The following is a 24,377-nucleotide window of genomic DNA, read 5'->3' as shown; positions in this document are numbered from 1 at the left end:
CTCTCCCCCATTGTCTAACCTCAAGACCTTAATCTTCTTGCCCATTTGGTTCTCCACGTGGGCTTTGAAATCTAGGAATTGATTGAAGACGTCATCCTTGGTCTTCGTGAAGAAGATCTAGGGTTTCCTAGAATAGTCATCAATAAATGTGACATATAGCCTTGGTAGAACTAGTGATGTTACAATTCTTTCTCTATGCACCCCATTTCGTTGAGGGCTGTACAAGATTTTCTTCTCCCTCTTGATCCCTGGCTTCGTGTAGAAATCCTTGAAGTCATTGGAGGTGTACTCTCCCCCATTGTCTAACCTCAAGACCTTAATCTTCTTGCCTGTTTGGTTCTCCACCTGGGCTTTGAACTCTAGGAATTGATTGAAGACGTCATCCTTGGTCTTCATGAAGAAGATCTAGGGTTTCCTAGAATAGTCATCAAGAAACATCACATAGTACTATGCTCCCTATACTGATGCCACTGCCATCGGTCCACATACATCTAAGTGAATGAGATCTAAGATTCCCTTGGACCTAATCTCGCTATGAAAAAATAGTCTTAGCATTCTTGCCAAGTGCACAACCTCTGCACGTGCCCTCTTGCCCAACACAGAAATATGGGAGACCAATGACAATCTCCTTCAGGATTGATAACACCTTGTAGTGCAAGTGTCCCATCATCATGTGCCATAGCTCACACGGTTTGTCATTGTCATGTACCAATGCTTGAACAAGTTTGCCCTTTAACCTATATAAGTTGCTCTCTCTAACCTCGATGTCCATTGTTGTGTCTGGGCTAGACTCTTTTGGACGAATGAACAACTGCCCATTCCTGAACATGAGCTCATATCCTCTGTCCTCGATCACTGAGATTGAGACAATTTTTTTCAGTCTTCGTACATACAACACATCCTTGGCTTCCAACTTCCCTCTTGACTTTAGCTGGAACTCAGTGGTTCCAACACCCTTCACTACATACTCGGCATCATTGCCAACTCCACATGTAAATCTAAGTCACTCTCCATGAGACTGCTAAATAGATCCCGTGGCTTTGTCATATGGTGTGATGCACCACTATCCAAGTACTAAGCACTCATTGTGATGTTTTTGGTAGATAGACAAGAGACCAACGAGAAGTCCTTGAACTTCATTGTAAACTCATCAAGATGTACCTCTGTTGTTGCTACTGTCTATTGCGACTTCCCCTTACCCTTATTCTCTAGACATTGTGATGCATAGTGCCCATTCTTGTGGAAAATGAAGCACTTGAGCTTGCTCAAACCCTACTTCCCTAGTTGAGAGGTTGCCCCCTGATTGTTACCCTAATAGCCCTTCCCTTTGCCCTTCTTGGCCATGTTGACCAGGGCTTGGTTATCCTCTCCATCTCCTTGCTTACCGGCTTTAGATTCCTCTCGAGTCTCTTCCTAGATGTAGTCATCCCAAAGCCTCTCCAAGTTGGGAAGGTGTTCTTGGGCACATACTCCCTTAACAAATGGTTCCCATAATTTGGGAAAGTCATTTGTTAAAATTGGTAACTAGGACCAACTCCATGTGGGTCACTTTATTTATGGCAGCTGATATTTTTCTTGGATTCTTCTCTCCGAGAGGTGTAGGATTGATCTAAAGATCATCCGATTCCGACATGTATTTATGGAGATATGAATTTAGTTGTATTATTGACAATTTGTCAAGGTCAACCAGCAAGCAAATTACCCCTAGCTGAACCTCAACGTTGCATTTAAATAGAGGAGACCTCAAGTCATTTGAGACACACATCACTCTTGATTTCTCTCTCCACTCGTTTGGGTTTGTCCTCTCACAAAGAGGACGTGGTGGAAAGAAAGGTCAAGAGGGAGACCTAGCCGCAGTCTTGAAGGAGATACAACCACAGTTAATGGTTCCCTAGCCGCAGTCAAGGAAGAGGCCTGATCAGCGGTGAAGTGCAACCCCTATACACAGTCAAGAAGAGGTCCTAAACGCAGTCAAAAGGGAGAGCCCTAACCGTAGTCAAAAGGAGGCTTAGCCACAACAAAGAGAAGCCCTTAATCTGTTGCCAATAGGAGCTCCAATGTGCAGCAAAAGGGAGCCCTAATCTGCTGTCTAAAGAAGCCCTAATCTGTTGTCAAGAGGAGGCCCTAATCCGCTGTAAAAAGGATGCCCTAATCTGCAGTCAAGAGGCCCTAGCTGCAGTCAAAAGGAAGGCCCTAAACTACAGTCAAGAAGAGCCCTAAGACGCAGCAAGGAGAGGCCCTTAACTGCAGCAAGAAGGAGTCTTAACATAGCGAGAATAAGCCTGGAAGGACTGTGTTTGTTGTAGTTGACAGCGTGACAAAAGAGGTTGTTCAAGGCATGTTTTAAGGATTGTTTGCAAGATAATGAAGTTGTAGTCATAAGTTGAAGAGATCTAACCTTAAGGCTAAGAACAGATCAACGTAGGGCTGAATAGTATATGCAGATTGGATGCTAGTAGTGTTGATAGCAAGCCGAGTTCTTGTAGGCTTGATATTGCTGCTTTGATGATGTTTGTAAGCTGTTCAATGGAGGACCATAGGCCTAACTTGCTGCTGGGCTAGGCCACAGGCCATAGCCAACAACGAAGGCTGTTTGAAGGTTTGGTAAGGGTTGCATTGAGGGTATTAAGCTGGACTTGACAATGTGGCAATGGTGGAGTCTCACCTTGGTGCACCGCAACCTTTGAAGGCATGTATCGCTAATGGTATGGAGAATGAGGGTTGAAGATTAAACCACAATGCTAACATGTTGTAGCAGTGTTAAGTGAAGGACTACTAGATTAATGAATTCCTAAAGGGTATGCTACAACACTCTTAGTGATTGTTTGAAGACTGTCATAAGAATTCAGGGCTGCATCAAGTGCCCTAACTAGAACAATCGTCATTAGCAGAATGATATCAGTATTATGAGTAGCATTTGGGCTGACTGAGCTCGCTGTTGGAGGCTGAAGTTGACTGGGCCTAACCTAGCCATTTATAGGAAGATTCTGTCGTGCTTGACCAACATTGACTTCTTTGGCCAATACTTTACTGTTGCTGTCATAAAATGTCAGATTTGTATATTTGCACTATCTCTCTCTCTGCTGAACTATTGAAGCATATAAGAAGAATTGATCAAGGGTTTCCCCACACTGGGGTTTGTCCCTCGCTGGTGCCACATCTTGTGTCCTCTTGTCTTGGCTTGTTTTCTACTATTTGTGTTTATGTTCTATCTGCATTTTACTATCATGCTAATGTGATTGCTAATCTGGGTATTGATGTTGGGCTAATAAGATAATTGAAGTAAATTTCTCTAAGCATAGAACATACCAAAAATTAACAGGGTATCGGAGTTAAGTTGAAGACAAAGCCCAAGCAAGAGTGAAAGGCAATCACCGAGGACAGTTGGACAAGGACAAAAGGCTCAATGGGTTCCTCATCGGACTTCCCGGCTGAAGACAAACTCCGTGAAAGGTCCGACTTTCACGGTTGGAAGATGTCACTTGATCTAACATTAGAAGAAACAAGAATGGTGTAGCAAGAAATGCCTTTACCAAAGGCAACCCTACTGCATTCTCTGCTCATGTCAAAAGGAGATCCTGTTGATTTGGGGTAGCATCGGATGTGTTCTAGCCATGAAAATTGGCGGAGAAGCTAAAGCACATGAGATCTCCAAGATCTAGGAATGGTTTGGACAGATTGTACCTGGTTTGGGAGATATTAAAATAATTAATATTTTTAATGGAGTTCCTAAGTCTAAACTTAGGAAAAATAAAATATTAATGGGTATTAATATAAAACTGGGTTAGAAGGTTCCAAAAGTCATGGGTCAAGCCAAATTTAATCTTAGCCATTGATTAGAGATTTAATCTTGTCCGTTGAAGGACCAACAGGAAAAGTATAAGAGGAGGCTTGAGGGTCAGTTGGAAGATAAACCAGAGTGATCAATCATTCGATTTGCTAGAGCGGGGTTGCTAAGTAAAGTCGAATCAGTGATCAACAACGAGGGGCAGTGAGTACTGGACAAAGAGGCAGAGATAGTGCCAAGAGACCAGCGCAGAAGTAGAGGGCGAGAAGCAACAGTCAAAGCAGGGCACACAGAGCCCAGCAGAGGCAATGCAAAGGCCAGAGGGACTGCGTCATCCACTCAGAAAGCAACTGGAGTGATGCAGAGGGTCCCAAAGATTGTGCAGTGCCTCAGAGCGTTGATGCAGAGGGGTTTGGGGTTGACGCAGAGGCCAAAAGAGGTCCTAAACGCAGTCAAAAGGGAGAGCCCTAACTGCAGTCAAAAGGACGCTTAGCCACAACAAAGAGAAACCCTTAATCTACTGTCAATAGGAGCTCCAATGAGCAGCAAAAGGGAGCCTTAATATGCTGTCTAAAGAAGCCCTAATCCGCTGTCAAGAGGAGGCCCTAATCCGCTGTAAAAAGGATGCCCTAATCTACAGTCAAGAGGCCCTAGCCGCAGTCAAAAGGAAGGCCCTAAACTACAGTCAAGAAGAGCCCAAAGACGCAGCAATTAGAGGCCCTTAACCGCAGCAAGAAGGAGTCTTAACATAGCGAGAATAAGCTTGGAAGGACAGCGTGTTCGCTATAGGTGGCAGTGTGACAAAATAGGCTGTTCAAGGCATGTTTTAAGGACTGTTTGCAAGATAATGAAGCTGCAGTCATAAGTTGAAGAGATCTGACCTTAAGGCAAAGAACAGATCAGCGTAGGGCTAAATAGTATATGCGGATTGGATGCTAGTAAGTGCTGACAGCAAGCCGAGTTCTTGTAGGCTCGATACTGCTGCTTTGATGATGCTTGTAAGCTGTTCAATGGAGGACCATAGGCCTAATTTGCTGCTGGGCTAGTCTAAATGCCATAGCCAGCAGCAAAGGCTGTTCTAAGGGTTGCATTAAGGGTATCAAGCCAGACTTGACAGCATGGCAATGGTGGAGCCTCACCTTGGTGCATCACAGCCTTTGAAGGCCTGCATCCATGACTGTATGGAGGATGAGGGTTGAAGATTGCTGCCCTAACCAGTAATGCAGCAAACCACAGTGCCAACATGTTGCAACAGTGTTAAGTGAAGGGCTACTAGATTGATGAATTCCTAAAGGGTATGCTACAACACTCTTAGTGATTGTTTGAATACTATCATAAGAATTTAAGGCTGCATCAAGTGCCCTAACTAGAACAGTCATCATTAGCAGAATGATATCAGTGTTATAACTTATGAGCAGAATTTGGGCTGACCGAGCTAGCTGTTGGAGGCTGAAGTTGACTGGGCCTGACCTAGCCATTTAGAGGAAGATTCTGTCCTGTTTGACCAACATTGACTTCTCTGGTCAATATTTTACTGTTGCTGTCATAAAATATCAGATTTGTATATTTGTACCATCTCTCTCTCTCTACTGAACTATTGAAGAATATAAGAAGAATTGATCAAGGGTTTCCCTACATTGGGGTTTGTCCCTGGCTGGTGCCACATCTTGTGTCCTCTTGTCTGGGCTTGTCTTCTACTGTTTATGTTTATGTTCTATTTGCATTTTACTATCATGTTGATGTGATTACTAATCTGGATATTGATGTTGGGCTAATAAGAAAATTGAAGTAAATTGCTCTAAGCATAGAACATACCAAAAATTAACATCATTCAATGCAACATTTACAAGTTATATGTCCTCAAATTTCTCCCCAATGGCTGCAAGTTGATCATGTATTTGTTTGATCCTCATGAAGTATTAGGTAACATTATTAGTCTCTGGCATCTGATCTTAGCTTGGTTCTCAAGATTATCTTTTATTTCATGTTCGCACTCTAGAATAGGCCAATTAGAGCTTTGAACATCTTCTCAACTGTCTTCTTCTTTGCCAAGTGAGGGATCAAATGATCCTTCACAACCTCCATGATGACCCACTGTGCTTTAATATCCTTTTCATGGGCTGCCAACTACGTTGCATTTGCTTATCAATGATCTCTGAAAGGTCATTTTCTTTCAGCAGCAAGTTAACCCTTGCTTTTCAGGGCAGGAAGTTAGATGCTCCATCCAATTGGTCTTCAAACCTAATAGTGGTTGCTTTCATTTCTAGATCTAATAACTTTTTTGCCTTGTGCTAAATCCTTTTAGCACCCACAAAAATACAAAAAAGATGTTGGTATATAAAGTTGCTAAGATCTCTTGTGGAACTTTAAAAACTTTCACAAAAAAACATTTTTTGCCAAATGCTTGACTGGTACAGTATCTCTCTCTCCTTGCGAAGAATGACCTCCACCAATCTGCTGACTGATCTGGCAATTCTGTGACTTAATGCACTGCTGTACCCATGTGCAGCCACTACAACACCTGTATGGCACTTTATGTGTCACTTGATGTGCACTTGTGCTTGTATGGTTGCATATGGTTTTGTTGGTGGCACTCTCCATACCCATGTGCTGTGTCTGCCTGTGTCACCTCTTGTGTGACCGGTGTTTGTACTCACATGCTGTCTCTTCCTGAATCATCTCCCATGTGATAGTTGTTTGTACCCACTTGCTGTGTTTGCCTGCATCACCTCCCATGCAACCGTTGTTTGTATCCACTTATTGTGTCTGCTTGCGTCACCTTCCTGGTGACCGCTTTGTCTTCTCGCATGCATGTACGGCTGGGTGGCTGATGGTGCACCTTTTTAAAAACTAAATTCATACGCATATGACCCTTCCATGCATCACTTCTCCCATGTGCCAAATCGTACGGTTATATGATGGCTCCTGCTACCTTGTGTGTAGAACATTTCACTGATTGCTTCCACCTGCTGTGTAAGGTTTACAATCTCTGTTAGTACGGTTGCCTTTTTTCCCCTTTTATCGCTGTTTGACTACATTGTTAGTTGGACCGGTTTGATCCTTGGATTCGCTGACCTGCTGTTTTGGCTGAATTCCAGTTTGAACCGGCCGGGTTCTAAAACTATGATGGAAACACCCATACGGCCATATGAATTTTCCCTTGTACTTGGTGTTATCAAGAGACATCCCCACCGTACTTGGTGCTAGCAATTTGGATTTCACTAAAGGAATAAAATCATATAATAATAGAAGAAATCCTAGTTTGGCTAACCTAACGGGATAACAAAATAGGGACATTTCACCCATGCCACTAACAAAAGAAAAGAGGCTCCTACCTGTTGGGGTCCTATAATAATAGGATTCACAATTTTGAATTGGCTATGGTTAGTCTTGTAATATTGTACATACTTTTGCTTTCTGGGTGGCTGATGCCCTTAACCGCAGCAATTAGAGGCCCTTAACCGCAGCAAGAAGGAGTCTTAACATAGCGAGAATAAGCCTGGAAGGACAGCGTGTTTGCTGTAGGTGACAGTGTGACAAAAGAGGCTGTTCAAGGCATGTTTTAAGGACTGTTTGCAAGATAATGAAGCTGCAGTCATAAGTTGAAGAGATCTGACCTTAAGGCTAAGAACAGATCAGCGTAGGGCTGAATAGTATATGCGGATTGGATGCTAGTAAGTGCTGACAGCAAGCCGAGTTCTTGTAGGCTTGATACTGCTGCTTTGATGATGCTTGTAAGCTGTTCAATGGAGGACCATAGGCCTAACTTGCTGCTGGGCTAGGCCACAGGCCATAGCCAGCAGCAAAGGCTGTTCTAAGGGTTGCATTAAGGGTATCAAGCCAGACTTGACAGCGTGGCAATGGTGGAGTCTCACCTTGGTGCACCGCAGCCTTTGAAGGCCTGTATCGTTGACTGTATGGAGGATGAGGGCTGAAGATTGCTGCCCTAACCAGTAATGCAGCAAACCACAGTGCTAACATGTTGCAACAGTGTTTAGTGAAGGGCTACTAGATTGATGAATTCCTAAAGGGTATGCTACAACACTCTTAGTGATTGTTTGAAGACTGTCATAAGAATTTAGGGCTGCATCAAGTGCCCTAACTAGAACAGTCATCATTAGCAGAATGATATCAGTGTTATAACTTATGAGCAGAATTTGCGCTGACCGAGCTAGCTGTTGGAGGCTGAAGTTGACTGGGCCTGACCTAGCCATTTAGAGGAAGATTCTGTCCTGTTTGACCAACATTGACTTCTCTGGTCAATATTTTACTGTTGCTGTCATAAAATATCAGATTTGTATATTTGTACCATCTCTCTCTCTCTACTGAACTATTGAAGAATATAAGAAGAATTGATCAAGGGTTTCCCTACATTGGGGTTTGTCCCTGGCTGGTGCCACATCTTGTGTCCTCTTGTCTGGGCTTGTCTTCTACTGTTTATGTTTATGTTCTATTTGCATTTTACTATCATGTTGATGTGATTACTAATCTGGATATTGATGTTGGGCTAATAAGAAAATTGAAGTAAATTGCTCTAAGCATAGAACATACCAAAAATTAACATCATTCAATGCAACATTTACAAGTTATATGTCCTCAAATTTCTCCCCAATGGCTGCAAGTTGATCATGTATTTGTTTGATCCTCATGAAGTATTAGGTAACATTATTAGTCTCTGGCATCTGATCTTAGCTTGGTTCTCAAGATTATCTTTTATTTCATGTTCGCACTCTAGAATAGGCCAATTAGAGCTTTGAACATCTTCTCAACTGTCTTCTTCTTTGCCAAGTGAGGGATCAAATGATCCTTCACAACCTCCATGATGACCCACTGTGCTTTAATATCCTTTTCATGGGCTGCCAACTACGTTGCATTTGCTTATCAATGATCTCTGAAAGGTCATTTTCTTTCAGCAGCAAGTTAACCCTTGCTTTTCAGGGCAGGAAGTTAGATGCTCCATCCAATTGGTCTTCAAACCTAATAGTGGTTGCTTTCATTTCTAGATCTAATAACTTTTTTGCCTTGTGCTAAATCCTTTTAGCACCCACAAAAATACAAAAAAGATGTTGGTATATAAAGTTGCTAAGATCTCTTGTGGAACTTTAAAAACTTTCACAAAAAAACATTTTTTGCCAAATGCTTGACTGGTACAGTATCTCTCTCTCCTTGCGAAGAATGACCTCCACCAATCTGCTGACTGATCTGGCAATTCTGTGACTTAATGCACTGCTGTACCCATGTGCAGCCACTACAACACCTGTATGGCACTTTATGTGTCACTTGATGTGCACTTGTGCTTGTATGGTTGCATATGGTTTTGTTGGTGGCACTCTCCATACCCATGTGCTGTGTCTGCCTGTGTCACCTCTTGTGTGACCGGTGTTTGTACTCACATGCTGTCTCTTCCTGAATCATCTCCCATGTGATAGTTGTTTGTACCCACTTGCTGTGTTTGCCTGCATCACCTCCCATGCAACCGTTGTTTGTATCCACTTATTGTGTCTGCTTGCGTCACCTTCCTGGTGACCGCTTTGTCTTCTCGCATGCATGTACGGCTGGGTGGCTGATGGTGCACCTTTTTAAAAACTAAATTCATACGCATATGACCCTTCCATGCATCACTTCTCCATGTGCCAAATCGTACGGTTATATGATGGCTCCTGCTACCTTGTGTGTAGAACATTTCACTGATTGCTTCCACCTGCTGTGTAAGGTTTACAATCTCTGTTAGTACGGTTGCCTTTTTTCCCCTTTTATCGCTGTTTGACTACATTGTTAGTTGGACCGGTTTGATCCTTGGATTCGCTGACCTGCTGTTTTGGCTGAATTCCAGTTTGAACCGGCCGGGTTCTAAAACTATGATGGAAACACCCATATGGCCATATGAATTTTCCCTTGTACTTGGTGTTATCAAGAGACATCCCCACCGTACTTGGTGCTAGCAATTTGGATTTCACTAAAGGAATAAAATCATATAATAATAGAAGAAATCCTAGTTTGGCTAACCTAACGGGATAACAAAATAGGGACATTTCACCCATGCCACTAACAAAAGAAAAGAGGCTCCTACCTGTTGGGGTCCTATAATAATAGGATTCACAATTTTGAATTGGCTATGGTTAGTCTTGTAATATTGTACATACTTTTGCTTTCTGCAAAATGTATTCCATATTAAAAATTAAAAAATGTAAAGAGGGTATGTCCTAAAAGAATAATCAAAGGACAAAAAGAAAGAAAAGGGAATGATAAAAAAGGTGAAAAATATGAACCCCATAACAGATAAAAATAGATCATGAAAGTGTGCAAATTCAAATGCCACTACCTTTTTACTTTACTTTGCAAAATAAGATTGTGTGCAACTTTTCCAAAATGCTACAATCCATGGTGGTCAAATAGTTTAATTTTGACTCATTCATGCTTTAAATTTCATGTTGATAGACAGAGAATAAAGATCTAACCAAACTGTTTATCGGAAGTTATAAGGTTAGAATTAGATAGTTTGCTTATCAAAAGAAGAGGAAATAAAGGGTCAACAAGCTCAAATGAACCCATTGAAATCAAGAAAAAATGTTAGGGTGAATAAAGAGTAGGTAGAATAAGTTTTGCAAAGTGCACAAAGTTGCTAAGTAAAAAGCACATTTATCATGCTTAATCTTATGTTTCATGTGCAGGAGGAATTGAGAAAAAGAAAGGATATTCACTAAAATTTGTTTACTAAATTTCCCCACATTTCACTACACCCCCACATACTTATTTGCTAATTTCCCCCATTATCCCTTTATTACTTATAAATACCTTTCCCCCTCATTTTGACCTTTACCCCTTGGTTTCACACAATCCCCTAGAAAGTACCATTCAAAAATCGTCCCCCCTTCCCAAAGCCCCTTTCCCTAGTGTGAAACCCATTCCCCATTACAAATATCACTCTCCCCTATTATTAATTTCCTTTTCCCCTTAAAAAACCACAAAAACCCTTTATCCTAAGTTTTTATTTACTATGCCCCCGCATTATGTAATTAACGTCCCCACTTTATATTTCCCTGATACCCTTTTTTTAACCCACCAACCTTTGGTGCAGTTAAAAAACCCTTGCCACATAACCCATGGTCCCACCTTTATTAGCTCGCTGCTTATATTAAATCCCGACATTATTTATTAATTAATTACAATTCTTTGTAATTAACCTCGGGCCCCGCTAACCACATTCCCGACGCCGGCCGTGCAACTCAACTGCGCGATATTCCTCCGATCTCCCACCCCCAGATCCAACGGCGCACAGCCATATCGCGCGGATTCATTGTCCGACTATTAACAACGAGAGAGCACGCGAGATTCACGGTTTTGGCTGGGCACTGTTCTGCTACGTGGCGACACCAGGTTATATTGTGTTCTTGCGAAAAATACCGCCTGCCATCCAAAAGCGGTGCGATGTCGCACAAAGCCACCCCCTCGCCTAACGGCAAAACTGCCCACTGTTCATTGGCCAAATTCCGTGCCAAAATGTAACCGTTATCGGTTAAAAGGCCAAAAAAGCCCCAATTCACTCTTTTCGTTCATTTTCGCTGTAAACCTCTGCTAAGCCATTTGTGACACCCTGAACCTCTGTGCGACCAATTTGACCACCTTTTGCCGCCTGAAGACGCTGTGGACACCAAATTGAAGCAGCAAATAGCCAGTTCAAGCCTCAGTACCCTCTACAGCTACCACAAAACCCCGTCTGCACACCAAATCGCCAATTTCCAGGTATTCTTGGAAAAACCAGAACGACCCTGTGAATTTGAAAAACGTACAGTAATTATTGAATGGTTAATTAATTAAATTAACTAAAAAACCTTCCTGAATTGAAAAGAAACCTATTGTACATCCCAAACCCTTTTTTGCAGGCTGTAATTACCCTCCCACAGTTTCAGAGCTCTTAAACCTTATTCCCAAAGCCACAAAAAGAATAATACAATTCATTAAACCTAAGTTGCACGAAACGGGGAAACGGGTACGAGATTCCGAAACGGGAAGCGATACGAAACGCGACCTCCCCAAATTTTGGAAACGGGGAAACGCGAATATATATATATATTGAAAATATTTAAATATATATATATATATATGTGCAATCATAAAGCATAAATGATACATTATAATTTACTACACTTAAACATTAAGATTTAATTTACATCACATTTGCTCATGAATGATCACATAATGAAAATAAAAATACCGGAATATGCAAAAGCAACGTTTATTATATATCCAAATCTCAAGATCAGCCTTTATTTATATTAATATATGAGGCTGCAAGTACAATAAAGACTATAAGGCTGCAAGAGAGAGATCCAAATCAGGACTTTCTACATCCACATCCCATTCTTTAGAAGGACCACTGTTGTATTGAGAGTCTCCTTCTACATAGTGGAGCGACCTTAATGCTCTTGATTAAATACACGTTTCATATCCTACTACCCTACATGATCTTGATTATTGGGAGTTTCCCCTGCATAGAAGGCTTGATTCTCTTGATTAAATACAAGTTCCATACCTTAGTACATGATAAAATCCAATGGAAACATTGCAATCCCCCCATTCCTGAAACCCTGAAAAACAAATAAGTCTGCTGGATTTTGAGTGAGATCTAAAATTCTACTTTCTCCATATGAAATCCAATGAGGGCGAAACCACTCTCAAACATCCTGAGTCATTTCATGGTAATGTTAAAAATTTAAGTAAAATGATGAAAATGAAAAATAAAGGAGAATATCACTTTTACTTTAAGAATTTAACATACCATGAACTGCATATGCCTCAAACTTCCTGATGAACTGCATATCAACACTAGGGCAAAAATTCACTTTTATAACTTTAGACACATCTAGAAGTCACTAACATACCCTAAAAGTAAATTAAAAAACAAATTAAAAAAAACACAAGTTAATGAGGAAACGTGGGTCGTACGGCCCTGAAACGCGTTTCCGGCTGTACTGGCCACGTTTCCCTTTCGCGAAACGAAACGGAAACGTGGCAGTACGGCTGGAAACGCGTTTCATGGCCGTACCAAACGCGTTTCTGCGTTTCGTACCAGTTTTCGTATGGAAACGGATCTTTATGGCACGTTTCCTGCAACATAGCATTAAACCCAATTATGGCTTCCCAAACCTCTCTGGATGTAATACCTCTGCAAACCCCTCACCTGGATATTGGCCATCTTGCATTAGTCGATAGAGACTTTCAAATTAAGGACACTGCTTCCCCTGCCTACCACTGAAACTCCATTGCTGGAGTAAAGACAAGTTTTTGAACCAGAATGATGACATTCACCTATGGGAGTCCAATTTGCCCAAGTACTTGTTCCCAGAAGTACACCCATTTGCAGAAGTCATCCACTTCTGCCAAGCTTGCTACATTCCCAGTGAAAGAGCCATAGTCACCCCTGACCAACAAGTTTTATTCACCATCACTGTAGAATCCATTAATCAAATGTTGCAAATCCAGCCAAGCCAAAATGAGACCCCACTTTCAATTGAAGGCTTGCTTGACCTCTATACCAAGCTAGACCTACCCAAGATGGCCCAGATTTTTCAAACTTTCATCATAGAGGAGTCTCATACTCCTACTGATAGTCCTCCTTATGCTGCCACCATTTTTCTAAGCGTGGTAGGCAACTCATAACTATGCTCTCCTGCATTTTAGGGTACACCTTTGATGAACATGTGGATGAGGTTGTTCTTGCTTTCCTTTCCATCTTTTGTCCAGGCAAGCCTCCTGCTACAATTTATTACTATGCTTAGTTTATAGCAGACAAAATCTATGAGCAGTTTATCAGACTACGAAATGAGAGAGTCTTCAAATACTCTTCAGTTTTGTTTCGCATGATCCTGTATTACCAGTCAGACAAATTTCTAGTCAACATTCAGAAGTCAGAAACCAAAGGTAGTCCAAGATTAGTCATCTATTGGACACCATTGATCCAAAAATACTCTACTATTTTTTCTTATAAATACTTCATTGATTCATTTGTGCATCTTGTTATAAACATGCTAAGCAGTAGCTATCAACGCAGGATCAGTTAGGAAATTAAAAGGGTTTTACAGTTGGCAAAGAACAATAAAAGTATTTATACCAGGACCACACAGAGAAAAGGATATATGGATGCCAACTAGCTCTCGACAAACTGCCCAAATACCTCCCCATGAGGATATTTGCATTAGAATACTTTAGACAGATTATAAACTCTGATGAAGTCAATTTCCTATCAGTTAGGAAGAAGACCCAATTCAAAGTGAAAAACCAATTGGGCCCCTTGATTTGTAATAATAGGGAAGCTTGTCCAAAGACAAATAAGATTCTGCAGCAGATGAATTTCAAGAATAGTTTTATGTGGCAGTATGACTTTCATGGAGTCATCAATAAACTAAGGCTCAAAGTCAAATTGGGTCCTTTCATACATCATCTTAGGCCAGACATTGAGAGATTTTCCAACCAGTGTGAATGGTTGGAAAACACTTTGATAGACATGGATAGTACTATAGTAGATGTGGAAAATACATTGATACTAGTTCCTTTCTGTAGGTTCTAGCCCTAGGAGAACAGATGAATATTACTCCCATCCTACAAACTCCAGCAAACGAAGACAGGAATGTGAAAAGAACCAGGGAAGAAGGTTCTAGTTCAGCCATGGAAACCACAGATGAACAATTTGAGATCAGTTAGAGGAAGAGGCTTAAGATGAATCCTGTAACCGAACAAGAAGACACCATTGACATAGTGGAAATCACTGACACTGAAGCAATGGTTGGAAGGAATAAAAGCCCTGCAGCTTTAGAAGAAACACACCAACCTTCTACCTCAAACACCCAACTTATTGAGAAACAACTCAACATTGAGGTCTCTTCATCCACCAGGCTTGTGGATAAAGAGAAAGATATTAAAGAGATATACAAGGAAATTAAGTTGAGGAATGAGACATTGAAGGCTGAGACTTATGCCCAATACTTCAAGCAAACACCTGCCAATCAAAATAGGTTAATGTCAGCCTTCGACATTAAGACTGGGAAGATGCAAATGACATTCATGCAACCTATAGTCCAGCAGCCAAGATCATCAGCAGACTATAAGAAAACAAACTTTGAAGTTTTGGCCAGGGATGTTCACCCCATTGACCAAATTGAGTTTCACAAACAGGCAGGTGAGATGATCTATTCCACCATGACAAATAAAGTTATGACTGTGCACAAACTTCAAATTTCATTGGATAATATCATTGCACAGTACAAACTAGAAAAGGCCTCCTCACAGGCCAAGGACAACAGAATCAAGTCACTAGAAGACTTGGTGATTGAGCTTGGACATGATCCCAATGATGTCAAGGCTGCTGAGAAATTGATAAAGAAAAATGAGGATATTGCTGCTCTCAAGAAACAATTGAAGCTGCCTCATTCAGAACATCCACAGACCAAGGAGGTCCTTGAGAGCCAAACTTAGCAGGAGGAAATGATGGACCTTGTTTTACAACTTAATGACCAATTGAAAGAAATGGAGAAGGAGTTGGACAACTTAATACAGCTGAAATAGGCCAGCCTTGAGGTTGCCACTGCCACTGCCATTCCAACAGTCACTACAACAGTACCATCCACCTTGGCAGCTTCATTGGCTCCTACAGCTCCAGTGGCTACATCACTTCCAGTTGCAACAACATCTATATCAGCAACAGGTTCAACAACAGCAGCAAATCAGCTAGGTGATGAGGCAAGCAAACTGGTCAAAGCAATGGAGGACATGTCCATTTAGACCTCTGAAATAAATAGACTCAAAGAACAGTTAAGGAGTCTAGAGGATGAGAAGAAAATCGCTGCACAACGATGAAGTTTAGAAGTCAACCAGGATGAATGAGAGGATAAAGAACTTAGAGAAAGAACTAACATTGAAGGAGCCACTTGGCCAAGCCAAAGAACAACTATGGGCCAATATCAGTGACTCTGTCAATGATATTTGGCCATCTACACAAGTCATCTTTAGTAAAATGACTTAGTCAAAGAAGCTACAGAAGCCATACAAAGAGTTAAGGCTGAACTTGGAGACATGCCAGAAGAAGCCACTAGAATAATCCATTTCCTTAACTCTAAAAACAAATATGAGTTGCAGGAGCTGAACATACTTGACAGGACTGGCACAATACTAGAAGTGAAAAAGGTGCTCATCGAGAGGAATTTAATGATGAACCTGGAGGACAAATGCTAAACCATGCAGCTGGCTATAGACAGGTTCATGGTAAAGTTTGATGTTTTGAGGCAGAAAGGTTTGCCAAATCCCTTGGTGATAAATGACAAATTGATGCCACAGGAAGACTACAACAGGAGAATCAAAGAAGTGGCAAGGGATCAGGGAAATAATTCTTCTATGAAGGGGATGCCTACTAGAAAGGTTCTATATCAGACATTTGAGAACCTATTTTACCTCCAACATGAGGTAAAACACCTTTTTGTGAACAGGTCCAGCTTTGCTAAATACACAAAAGCAGATGAAATTTACAGGAAAATGGTAAATATCAAATTACCAGATGTAGATATTTGGGAGAAGTTAAATGACTTATTGTAAAAATGCATAGTAAAAGTGAGTGGGTCTGTTCACAAAAAGGTGTTTTACCTCATGCTGGAGGTAAAATAGGTTCTCAAATGTCTGATATAGAACCTTTCCAGGAGGCATCCCCTTCATAGAAGAATTATTTCCTCAACCCCTTGCCACTTCTCTGATTCTCTTGTTGTAGTCTTCCTGTGGCATCAATTTATCATTTATCACCAAGGGATTTGGCAAACCTTTCTGCCTCAAAACATCAAACTTTACCATGAACCTGTCTATAGCTAGCTGCATGGTTTGGCATTTATCCTCAAGGTTCATCATTAAATTCCTCTTGGTGAGCACCTTTTTCACTTCTAGTATTGTGCCATATGAAAGAGTATCAGGGTAAAGAGTATCAGTTAAAAATGGCAAAGTAAAAAGAATAGTTTGCGTGAAGACCAACAGCAAGGCAGAGAATAAACAACAAAAGATCAAAGCATAAAGACAACATACAACAGTGAAACATCTGTCTCTATCTTCTTGCATGAAGATATTTCTTTTACCTAGATTAAATCCCAAGACAATTTGGGATATTTTGTAAACTATTTTTGTATAAATACTTCATAATTCGAAGTATTGAGGTGTGGATTGCTAGACATTTGTAGAGTTATATTAATCTGAGACCTAAGGGTTCACTGTATCATTTTTTCAAGTCAGCAGACTGGACTAAGTAATAAAGAGATTGCATTACAGGATTCATGTGTTGAGCTACTTCAGTGAAGTATTTTCTTTGTCAAATTGTTATTTTCTTATGTGTTCCACATACTTGCATGTTATCTAAATTGAATGACTTAACTGGAAATTTATTTAAGAATTTGTTTAAGTACACTCTGTCTTGAACAATTAATCATTTTAATGTTTTCTTTTGATATCCGGATCTGAGAATCCTTAATTGCTCTCCCATCCCGGTTGACCTCTTTCACTTCTTTCATAATCCGGTTTAAGGAACCCTTACTTGTTCCTTGGATCCAATTGAGAACAATTTCACCATCTAGCCTTAAGATCTGAAATTACTCAGCTACCTTGCCCTGTAGACACTATTTTTGGAACTTGATCCAGTCCTGTTTGCTTGATATTTGACTCCATAGCCCAATGGTAAAGGACATCCCTCTATCCATTTAAGTAAGTGATCCCACCACCAAATCAAAATCAAAACCCAAGTACAATCATAACTAGCCTAAAATCAAATAACTAAAACAAAGTTAAATCATAAAGAGAGAGCCCCCTTTGAGTATTAGGAAGGCTAGATCCTAAACTCCAAATTTGGTTTGTGGTTACCTCTATTATTTCTTTCCCAACAACTCTAGAGAAATCTTGGAGTGATAACACTACCCACAAATTTCCAAAAGAGGGAAAAAGGAAGAAAAACAAGAGCTTGGGAGGACTGACTTTTCATCTGGGAGCACCGATCTACAGCTTGAGAATACAATGTTCATATTTGGAGAGTTTGGGAGAGTAGTTCTGATCAATTTCAGCTTGGGAGAACTCATACAGCAGAGTTTTTCTGATATGGGGTTAAGATTTTGAAAGGGATTTCAGCATATTCTCCTTTTTTATTTTTAAAGGAAGGAGGAAAAACAAACCAAAAAAAAATTTCATTTCTGTTTTCTTCTTTTTATTCCCGCCCTCTGAAAAAGTTCCTCAGAAAAATGCTTCGAGAGTAGTTCTGATCAATTTCAGCTCGGGAGAAGTCATATAGCAGAGGCTTTTTCCTGTTGGGAAATCAGACTTGAGATTTTGGAAGGGATTTCAGCTTAATGAGGGATTTTTCGGTTCTGATGCTTCCCTTTTCTTCTTTTTAGTTTAAAGGAAGGGGAAAAAGCAAGAAAAAGAGAACTTTCATGTTCATTTTCTTCTTTTTATTCCCGCCCTTGAAAGAAGTTCCTCAGGAAAATGCTTCCAATGGTGAAATGGCAGATGAAAGCAAATTTTAGTGGGGAATTCTCTTTAATTTTCAGTACTATTAGCAAGCCAATCCATTAATTTACTCAATTTTGCAATAGTCTGGTTTGATATTTTGCGCATTCTAATTTTTAATTTTATTGTCTTAGAATAGTGGTTTTTAAAACTATTTTGCTTCCTTTGTCCAACTTTCTTTGGGAGTTTTTAGAACTTCCGGTTATCTTATTCCAATAAGCAGGATCTTGAGAACTGATCTTCTTAAATGTGGTTAGCAGTATACTAGATTAGCTTTCAAAATAGGATACTGGATACTCTACCGCCCATGCTGTATGTCGTGTGTCCAGTGTATAGGACACTTGTGGGACATGTGTCCTATTGTCCAGCATTCAGGCATGTGCCTTTGTGTTCAAAGCTCAGATCTGTCTCTATGTGTCCAACATATAGGAAACCAAAAAATGTGTGCAGATGTCTCCTGATTTGTTGTGTCTGGACAGATGTTTGTTATAGTTTCTAAATGTTAAAAAAATTGTCTTTCTCTATTTTTTCTGTAATATATATATATATATACACACACACACACATTTCCCAATGTGTCCTGCTTTTGTGCGGTCTACATGTCCCATGTTGGACATCATCCTCCATTGTCCTAGTGTCAGGTGATTTAGCTTCTAAATAACGTGGCAGTAAAATAATATTCATTTTTCTTTGTTATTTATAGATTACATACCTGCATAAAAATGATTTAAAAGAGATAGAATGTTGAGGTCTTTTAGATAAACAGTTCACATGTATAAATGTAAAGAAGCTCATTATTTACAATCTTCTTGCAGGGTGCAGTTGAATCAGTGTATATCGGAGAGATCAAACTGAGCTTACGTAAGTCTCTGGTCAAATTGGGATGCAGCGTGATTTCGAGGGACCCAAAACTGCAGCTTCTTTTGTCTGATCTGGAAGTGGTTATAAGGCATCCACAGGACAGGAAAAAAAAGATGGTTGTTCCTCAGCATTCTCGTTCTGCAAGTCGTGGGAAATGGATGATCATCACCAACATTATTAAGTATATCTCTGTCTCTGTAACAGAATTGATTGTAAAGGTGATCAACTTCTATCCTATTTGTACCTTCTTTGTATTTTCAATTGCAAGGTTCATCCTATATTGTCTATTACCTTAGGATTTAGTATTTCTGGTAGTTGATACTTGCCATTGGTTTCAGAAGTCAAGCTTTATATGGATTTTGAAGCTTGTATATGGTTTTAGTGTTCAAAGTGTTTTTTGTAGGATACTTTATACTATATTTAGCCTATTGTCTGCTCCACTGTTTGTTTAGAGAACATTATTAATGACAACTTGATGTCTAAGGTTGTTCCTCATGCCACCCATCTTGACATACTTCATACATTTTTTCCTGCTAATTGTATCAGTTTTTTAGATCAACAAAATAAAGAAATTGTGGTAAAAGGTATATTTATTAGTTTGGTTGATGTATTTAGGGATAATAACCTTTAATGCTTATTATGATGTATCTTTTCAGTGAAACATGGAATGAAATTGCTGCATATAAGTTGCAAGTAATGTTTATAATCGAGCTGTCTTTAGTGAGACTTTTTGAAAGCTTTTCTGGTGAGTTTTTCCAGTCTAATTTCTCTAAAATCTGGCAGAAATTTATTGAAATCACAATCTTGATGGGTAACCCCTGCACAATTGAAGTGCCCTAGAGGTTTTTCAGGTTTCTGAATCTATATATACAGTAAAAAAACCAGTTTAAATAACACAAATCAAGATTTAACCTCATTTTTTTCCGCCGGATTCTGGCACCAGAAAGTCCAAAAAGCCGCACTAAAGACAACTCCGTTTATAATATGTGCATAAAGATAATGCATCATATAATGATATTAATGAATCTACGGTTTCTTACCCTAATGCGTATACCTGTCTTATACCTGTCTTACACTTGTGTGTGAAAACGTTAAAACTAACATGGTATCAGAGCCATTGTAAAGAGATCTTAAGGAATCAGGTGAAGGATCCAAAGGACTGATGTGATTCTGTCATGCTTTCTTCATAGGATGATATCACGATAGTGATGGAATTGATACTATTCACACAGAAAAAGATACTTAGTCCTAGCTTCAGTGTGTGTGCATGATGACAGTTAAATTATTGGATATCGCTCACTGAAAATATTTTTTATGATTTATCATTTCTATTAATACTAGAAAAGTTGGACCCAAAATTTCTAACTTTGATTTAGTATTCCCTATGACCAGTCTTAATGTTATAACCTCTTCTCCATTATTCTTCTTTTCTGGGGCTTTGAGATGCCATTGACTTATTTTCATGTTGCTGCAATTGCCTCTAAAGTTGTCGTTTGGCAAGAAGGCAACATTTACAGATTTGGAAATTGAATATATGGCTTTTAGAGACATAATTGTTTTCGTACAACCCTGTTAGAGATGATGGTCATATTTAAATGTTAAAACTCACATATTAGTTAGGAAATAGGCGTACGATAAAGATTTAATAAATAAAGTGAGACATATTAATTAAGACAGGCATATAATAATGACTTAATAAATAAAGTGATGTAATAATTAATTAATTATTGTGGGCTAGTAGGCCAAAGTTCTAAGGATAAATAATTATACTATTTAAGTGACACAGATAATCTCAACCGTTGATCTCAAGTGAGGCATAGGATTTAATCCTAGCCATTAATCATTTAGGAGATTATGGTTAGGGATTTTGGCTTAATGAAATTGTAAAATAAGCCTAAGGGATAGGTGAAGACATATGATGTTGAGGAAGTGGTTTTTTCACGAGTGAGAGGCTCCATTAGATTGAAGAGAAGTGAGGAGAATTGGAGTTGGGAATTTTGGGAGAAAATTGTAGGGAAGCCAATGCGACGAAAGAGAAAGGCTGAGTCAACTAAAGAGGAGGGATGAAATATCGCGAGGCCGAATTACTCAAGTGCACAAGGGATGTACAAGAGAAAATAGAGGGGCTGGATAGCTGGTGAGGGAGGCTAAACGTTATAGAGGTTGAGTTTCTTCAGTTTTGCTAATTTCAGGGACAAATTTCCTTGAGACCAATTTTTCGTAGTGGCGCTTAGTTTTGGGTTCCCAACAATTGTATTTTCTGTGTATTCTTGTGGGTTTAGGTCCAAATTTCCTTGAGAAATTTAATATGAAGGAAGATTGTGTTGGGCACAAATGTGGATGGCCTTGACAACCAAAACAGAAAGATAGTGCTAAGGGAGATGCTAAATAACATTAAGATGAATAGATCTGAGACTATGGCCTCATACTTCAGACGAATTTAGCAGGTTTGTGGTGAAATTTCCGCTGTTGGGGAAGAAGTGGATGAGATGGGTCTTGTAAACGTAGAACTGAAAGGGCGTACAAAGCAGTGGGCTACATTTGTGACAGGTATGCTAGCCAGAGATCAACTTCCTCATTGGGCTAGATTGTTGGACGATTTCACCCAAAAGGAGATTTGGGAGGAATCCATAAGATGAGGAGAACCTTGCTCTTGTTGGGCAAGCAAAGAAGGGAAGGGTAAAGTTAAGCAGAACCAATGGTGGAGCAACTTCAGAAGGGGAGAAAGTCATGAGCAAAGTCAAGTGCTTTGCATGTCACAAGTTTGGTCAATATGTTGGACAATGTCCAAACAAGAAGAAAGGCAAGGGGAAGACAAAAACGACTGCGTCTGCACAGATGGATGAGATGGCGAAAAAATTTGATAAGGAATTTGAAAAATTTGAGAAAGAATTTGCTTTGGTATCTTATCTTTCTAGCACAATTACAAGAGAGGTCTGGTTTGTGGATAGTGGGAGCATTTTGTCACATGACGGGATCTCGTGATAACTTCACTAATATGGTGAAGCAGCCCAAAGATCAACATGCAGAGCTTGGTGATGAGAACAGGTTTATAATGGAGAGCATTGTCAACATACAATTCTAGCTAGACTCGGGGAGTCTTATGGAGGTAATGCATGTACTTGGGTTGGAAAAGAATTTACTCTTAGTTTTGGTCTTGGAGGACAAAGGACTTAAGGTCAATTTCATGAGAGGTCAGGTTGTTGTTAGGCTGAAAGGTGCTGATCCTAGGTCCAAGGGTGTGTGGGATTTGGTGCATTCCGATATCTGTGGTCCTATGTCAGTGGAGTTTATCTCGGGAAGCAATTATTTTGTGACATTCATAGATGACTCTTCTAGGAGGACATGGATTTACTTCATCATAACCAAGGATAAGGTCTTCAGTTGATTTCAAGAATTAAAAGGTCTTGTGGAGAACCAGACTGGGAAGAAGATCAAGGTCCCAAGATCATATAATGGGGGTGAGCATACCTGTAACATCACCCAAATTCATTTGGGAAACGCTATCTCACTCTCGTCACCCACAAGCATGATATTAATCCTTGGGGGTGATTCCTGCATCGAAAAATACGAGTATGTAGTATGTAAAAATGCCGAAATGCAACATTAATGCATATTAACCATTGTACCTCATAATGCATGATTTAAACAACATGATACATAATTAATTAGCACCTATTTAATTAAACAATTACACATCGGAATATTTTTTAATAATAACTACATTATTGCCCATCACAAAGCATATAATCCAAAATACCAGTGTTTTCAACACATGAATTCATTAATTACGAGCAATTAACGTTTAATTTACAATCAATGCTTCAAGCATATGTTCACGAACAAATATAGATACCAATACGAACATCATAACTATTTAAATCATTGCCATAATAAACAGGAACACTTATCTGTAAGTAAAGTAGGAAACTGGTTGCGGGCTCCCAACGCTCCACCCAACCATAGACCTTGTGGTTCATCAAGCTCAACCACGGGTACCCCCGAGCTGGGGCTACATCTCCACAGGGAACGACGAGAATCAAAATATATACATATCCATGACCAAAGTGCCAACCAAACAACCACGACCCCAATTACTGCGCTCCGCTTCCCCAAACCTGTGACCAAGTGGTACACCCTTCTCCGGGACTTGCAGGTCCCTCTGCAATGCCCACCTTCCAGGATGCCTTACAGCTAGCCAAGAACTTCTCAGCATAGGGTTCCAGGAGCTCATGCTGCTTCCAAGGCTTTTAGGCACCCTTCCCGGCCATATCGAGTCTGGCTCGTTGGTCAATTTCAGAACCCAAGTGGTACACCCTTCTTCGGTTGTGGCCAGTTCCCTTAGTGATGCTCACCTCCCCGAGCTCACCAACCGGTTGCCATAATTGCTGCCGGTGCCCGAGTCCCAGTACAAGACTCATCGACTAAAAATCCCCAGTCAGTTCCAAAAATCCCACTGGGTTCACTGATTGGTACCTCACTGTAGTCCACTGTTCCTCGGTGAATAATCTTTCCACAGAATGGTTAACTGCCCGCACCATCCAAAATACCCCCATAATGACCTTAAGGGTAATCTTTTTATATTGCATGGCCTTATTCTGCCATGTGGCACCTTTGTGAAGGAATGTGGGCCCCCAAGTGCCCTCTTCCTGAAAACGAAATACCCGTTGCCTATTGCCATGGAGTTGCACTGCCTCCCATACTCTTTTCCGTTTAGTGGCTCCACAACCAACTGTTATTTTATTAATATAAAATATGTACAATATTTGCAATACATCCACAATCTTGCCCCTTCGACCACTTAGCCAAAAGTCGACATATAAGTCTGGGCACTTTGGCCCCTAAAATTTATAAATACATAGGCACGTAGCCTGTCAAATAACTCCACGTTCCACCCAACCATAGACCTTGTGGTTCATCAAGCTCAACCACGGGTCACCTCGAGGCGGGGATGCAACTCCACAGGCAACAACGAGAATCAAAATATAAACATATCCATGGCCAAAGTGCCAACCAAACAACCACGACCCCAATTACTGCGCTCTGCTTCCCCAAACCTGTGCCCAAGTGGTACACCCTTCTCCGAGACTTGCAGTTCTCTTTGCGATGCCCACCTTCCAGGGTGCCTTACGACTAGCCAAGAACTTCTCAGCATAGGGCTACAAGAGCTCATGCTACTTCCATGGCTTCTAGGCACCCTTCTAGG

General features: G+C 40.3%; 1 protein-coding gene across 1 annotated transcript in view; it reads left to right on the top strand.

Annotated features, from left to right (window-relative positions):
• The window catches only part of LOC149145505 (protein SABRE-like), a 366,058-nt gene that overhangs the window by 30,287 nt on the left and 311,394 nt on the right, over positions 1 to 24,377 (top strand). The window contains 1 exon segment of the mRNA XM_089452896.1: positions 19,126 to 19,389. Within this exon segment, the coding sequence (XP_089309022.1) occupies positions 19,126 to 19,389 (264 nt within the window).

This window comes from Pinus tabuliformis, chromosome X (assembly GCF_031772625.1).
Source record: "Pinus tabuliformis cultivar Carrire ecotype Pingquan chromosome X, CPIR1, whole genome shotgun sequence".
NCBI lineage: Eukaryota > Viridiplantae > Streptophyta > Pinopsida > Pinales > Pinaceae > Pinus > Pinus tabuliformis.
This window is presented reverse-complemented; position numbering and strand designations above follow the sequence as displayed.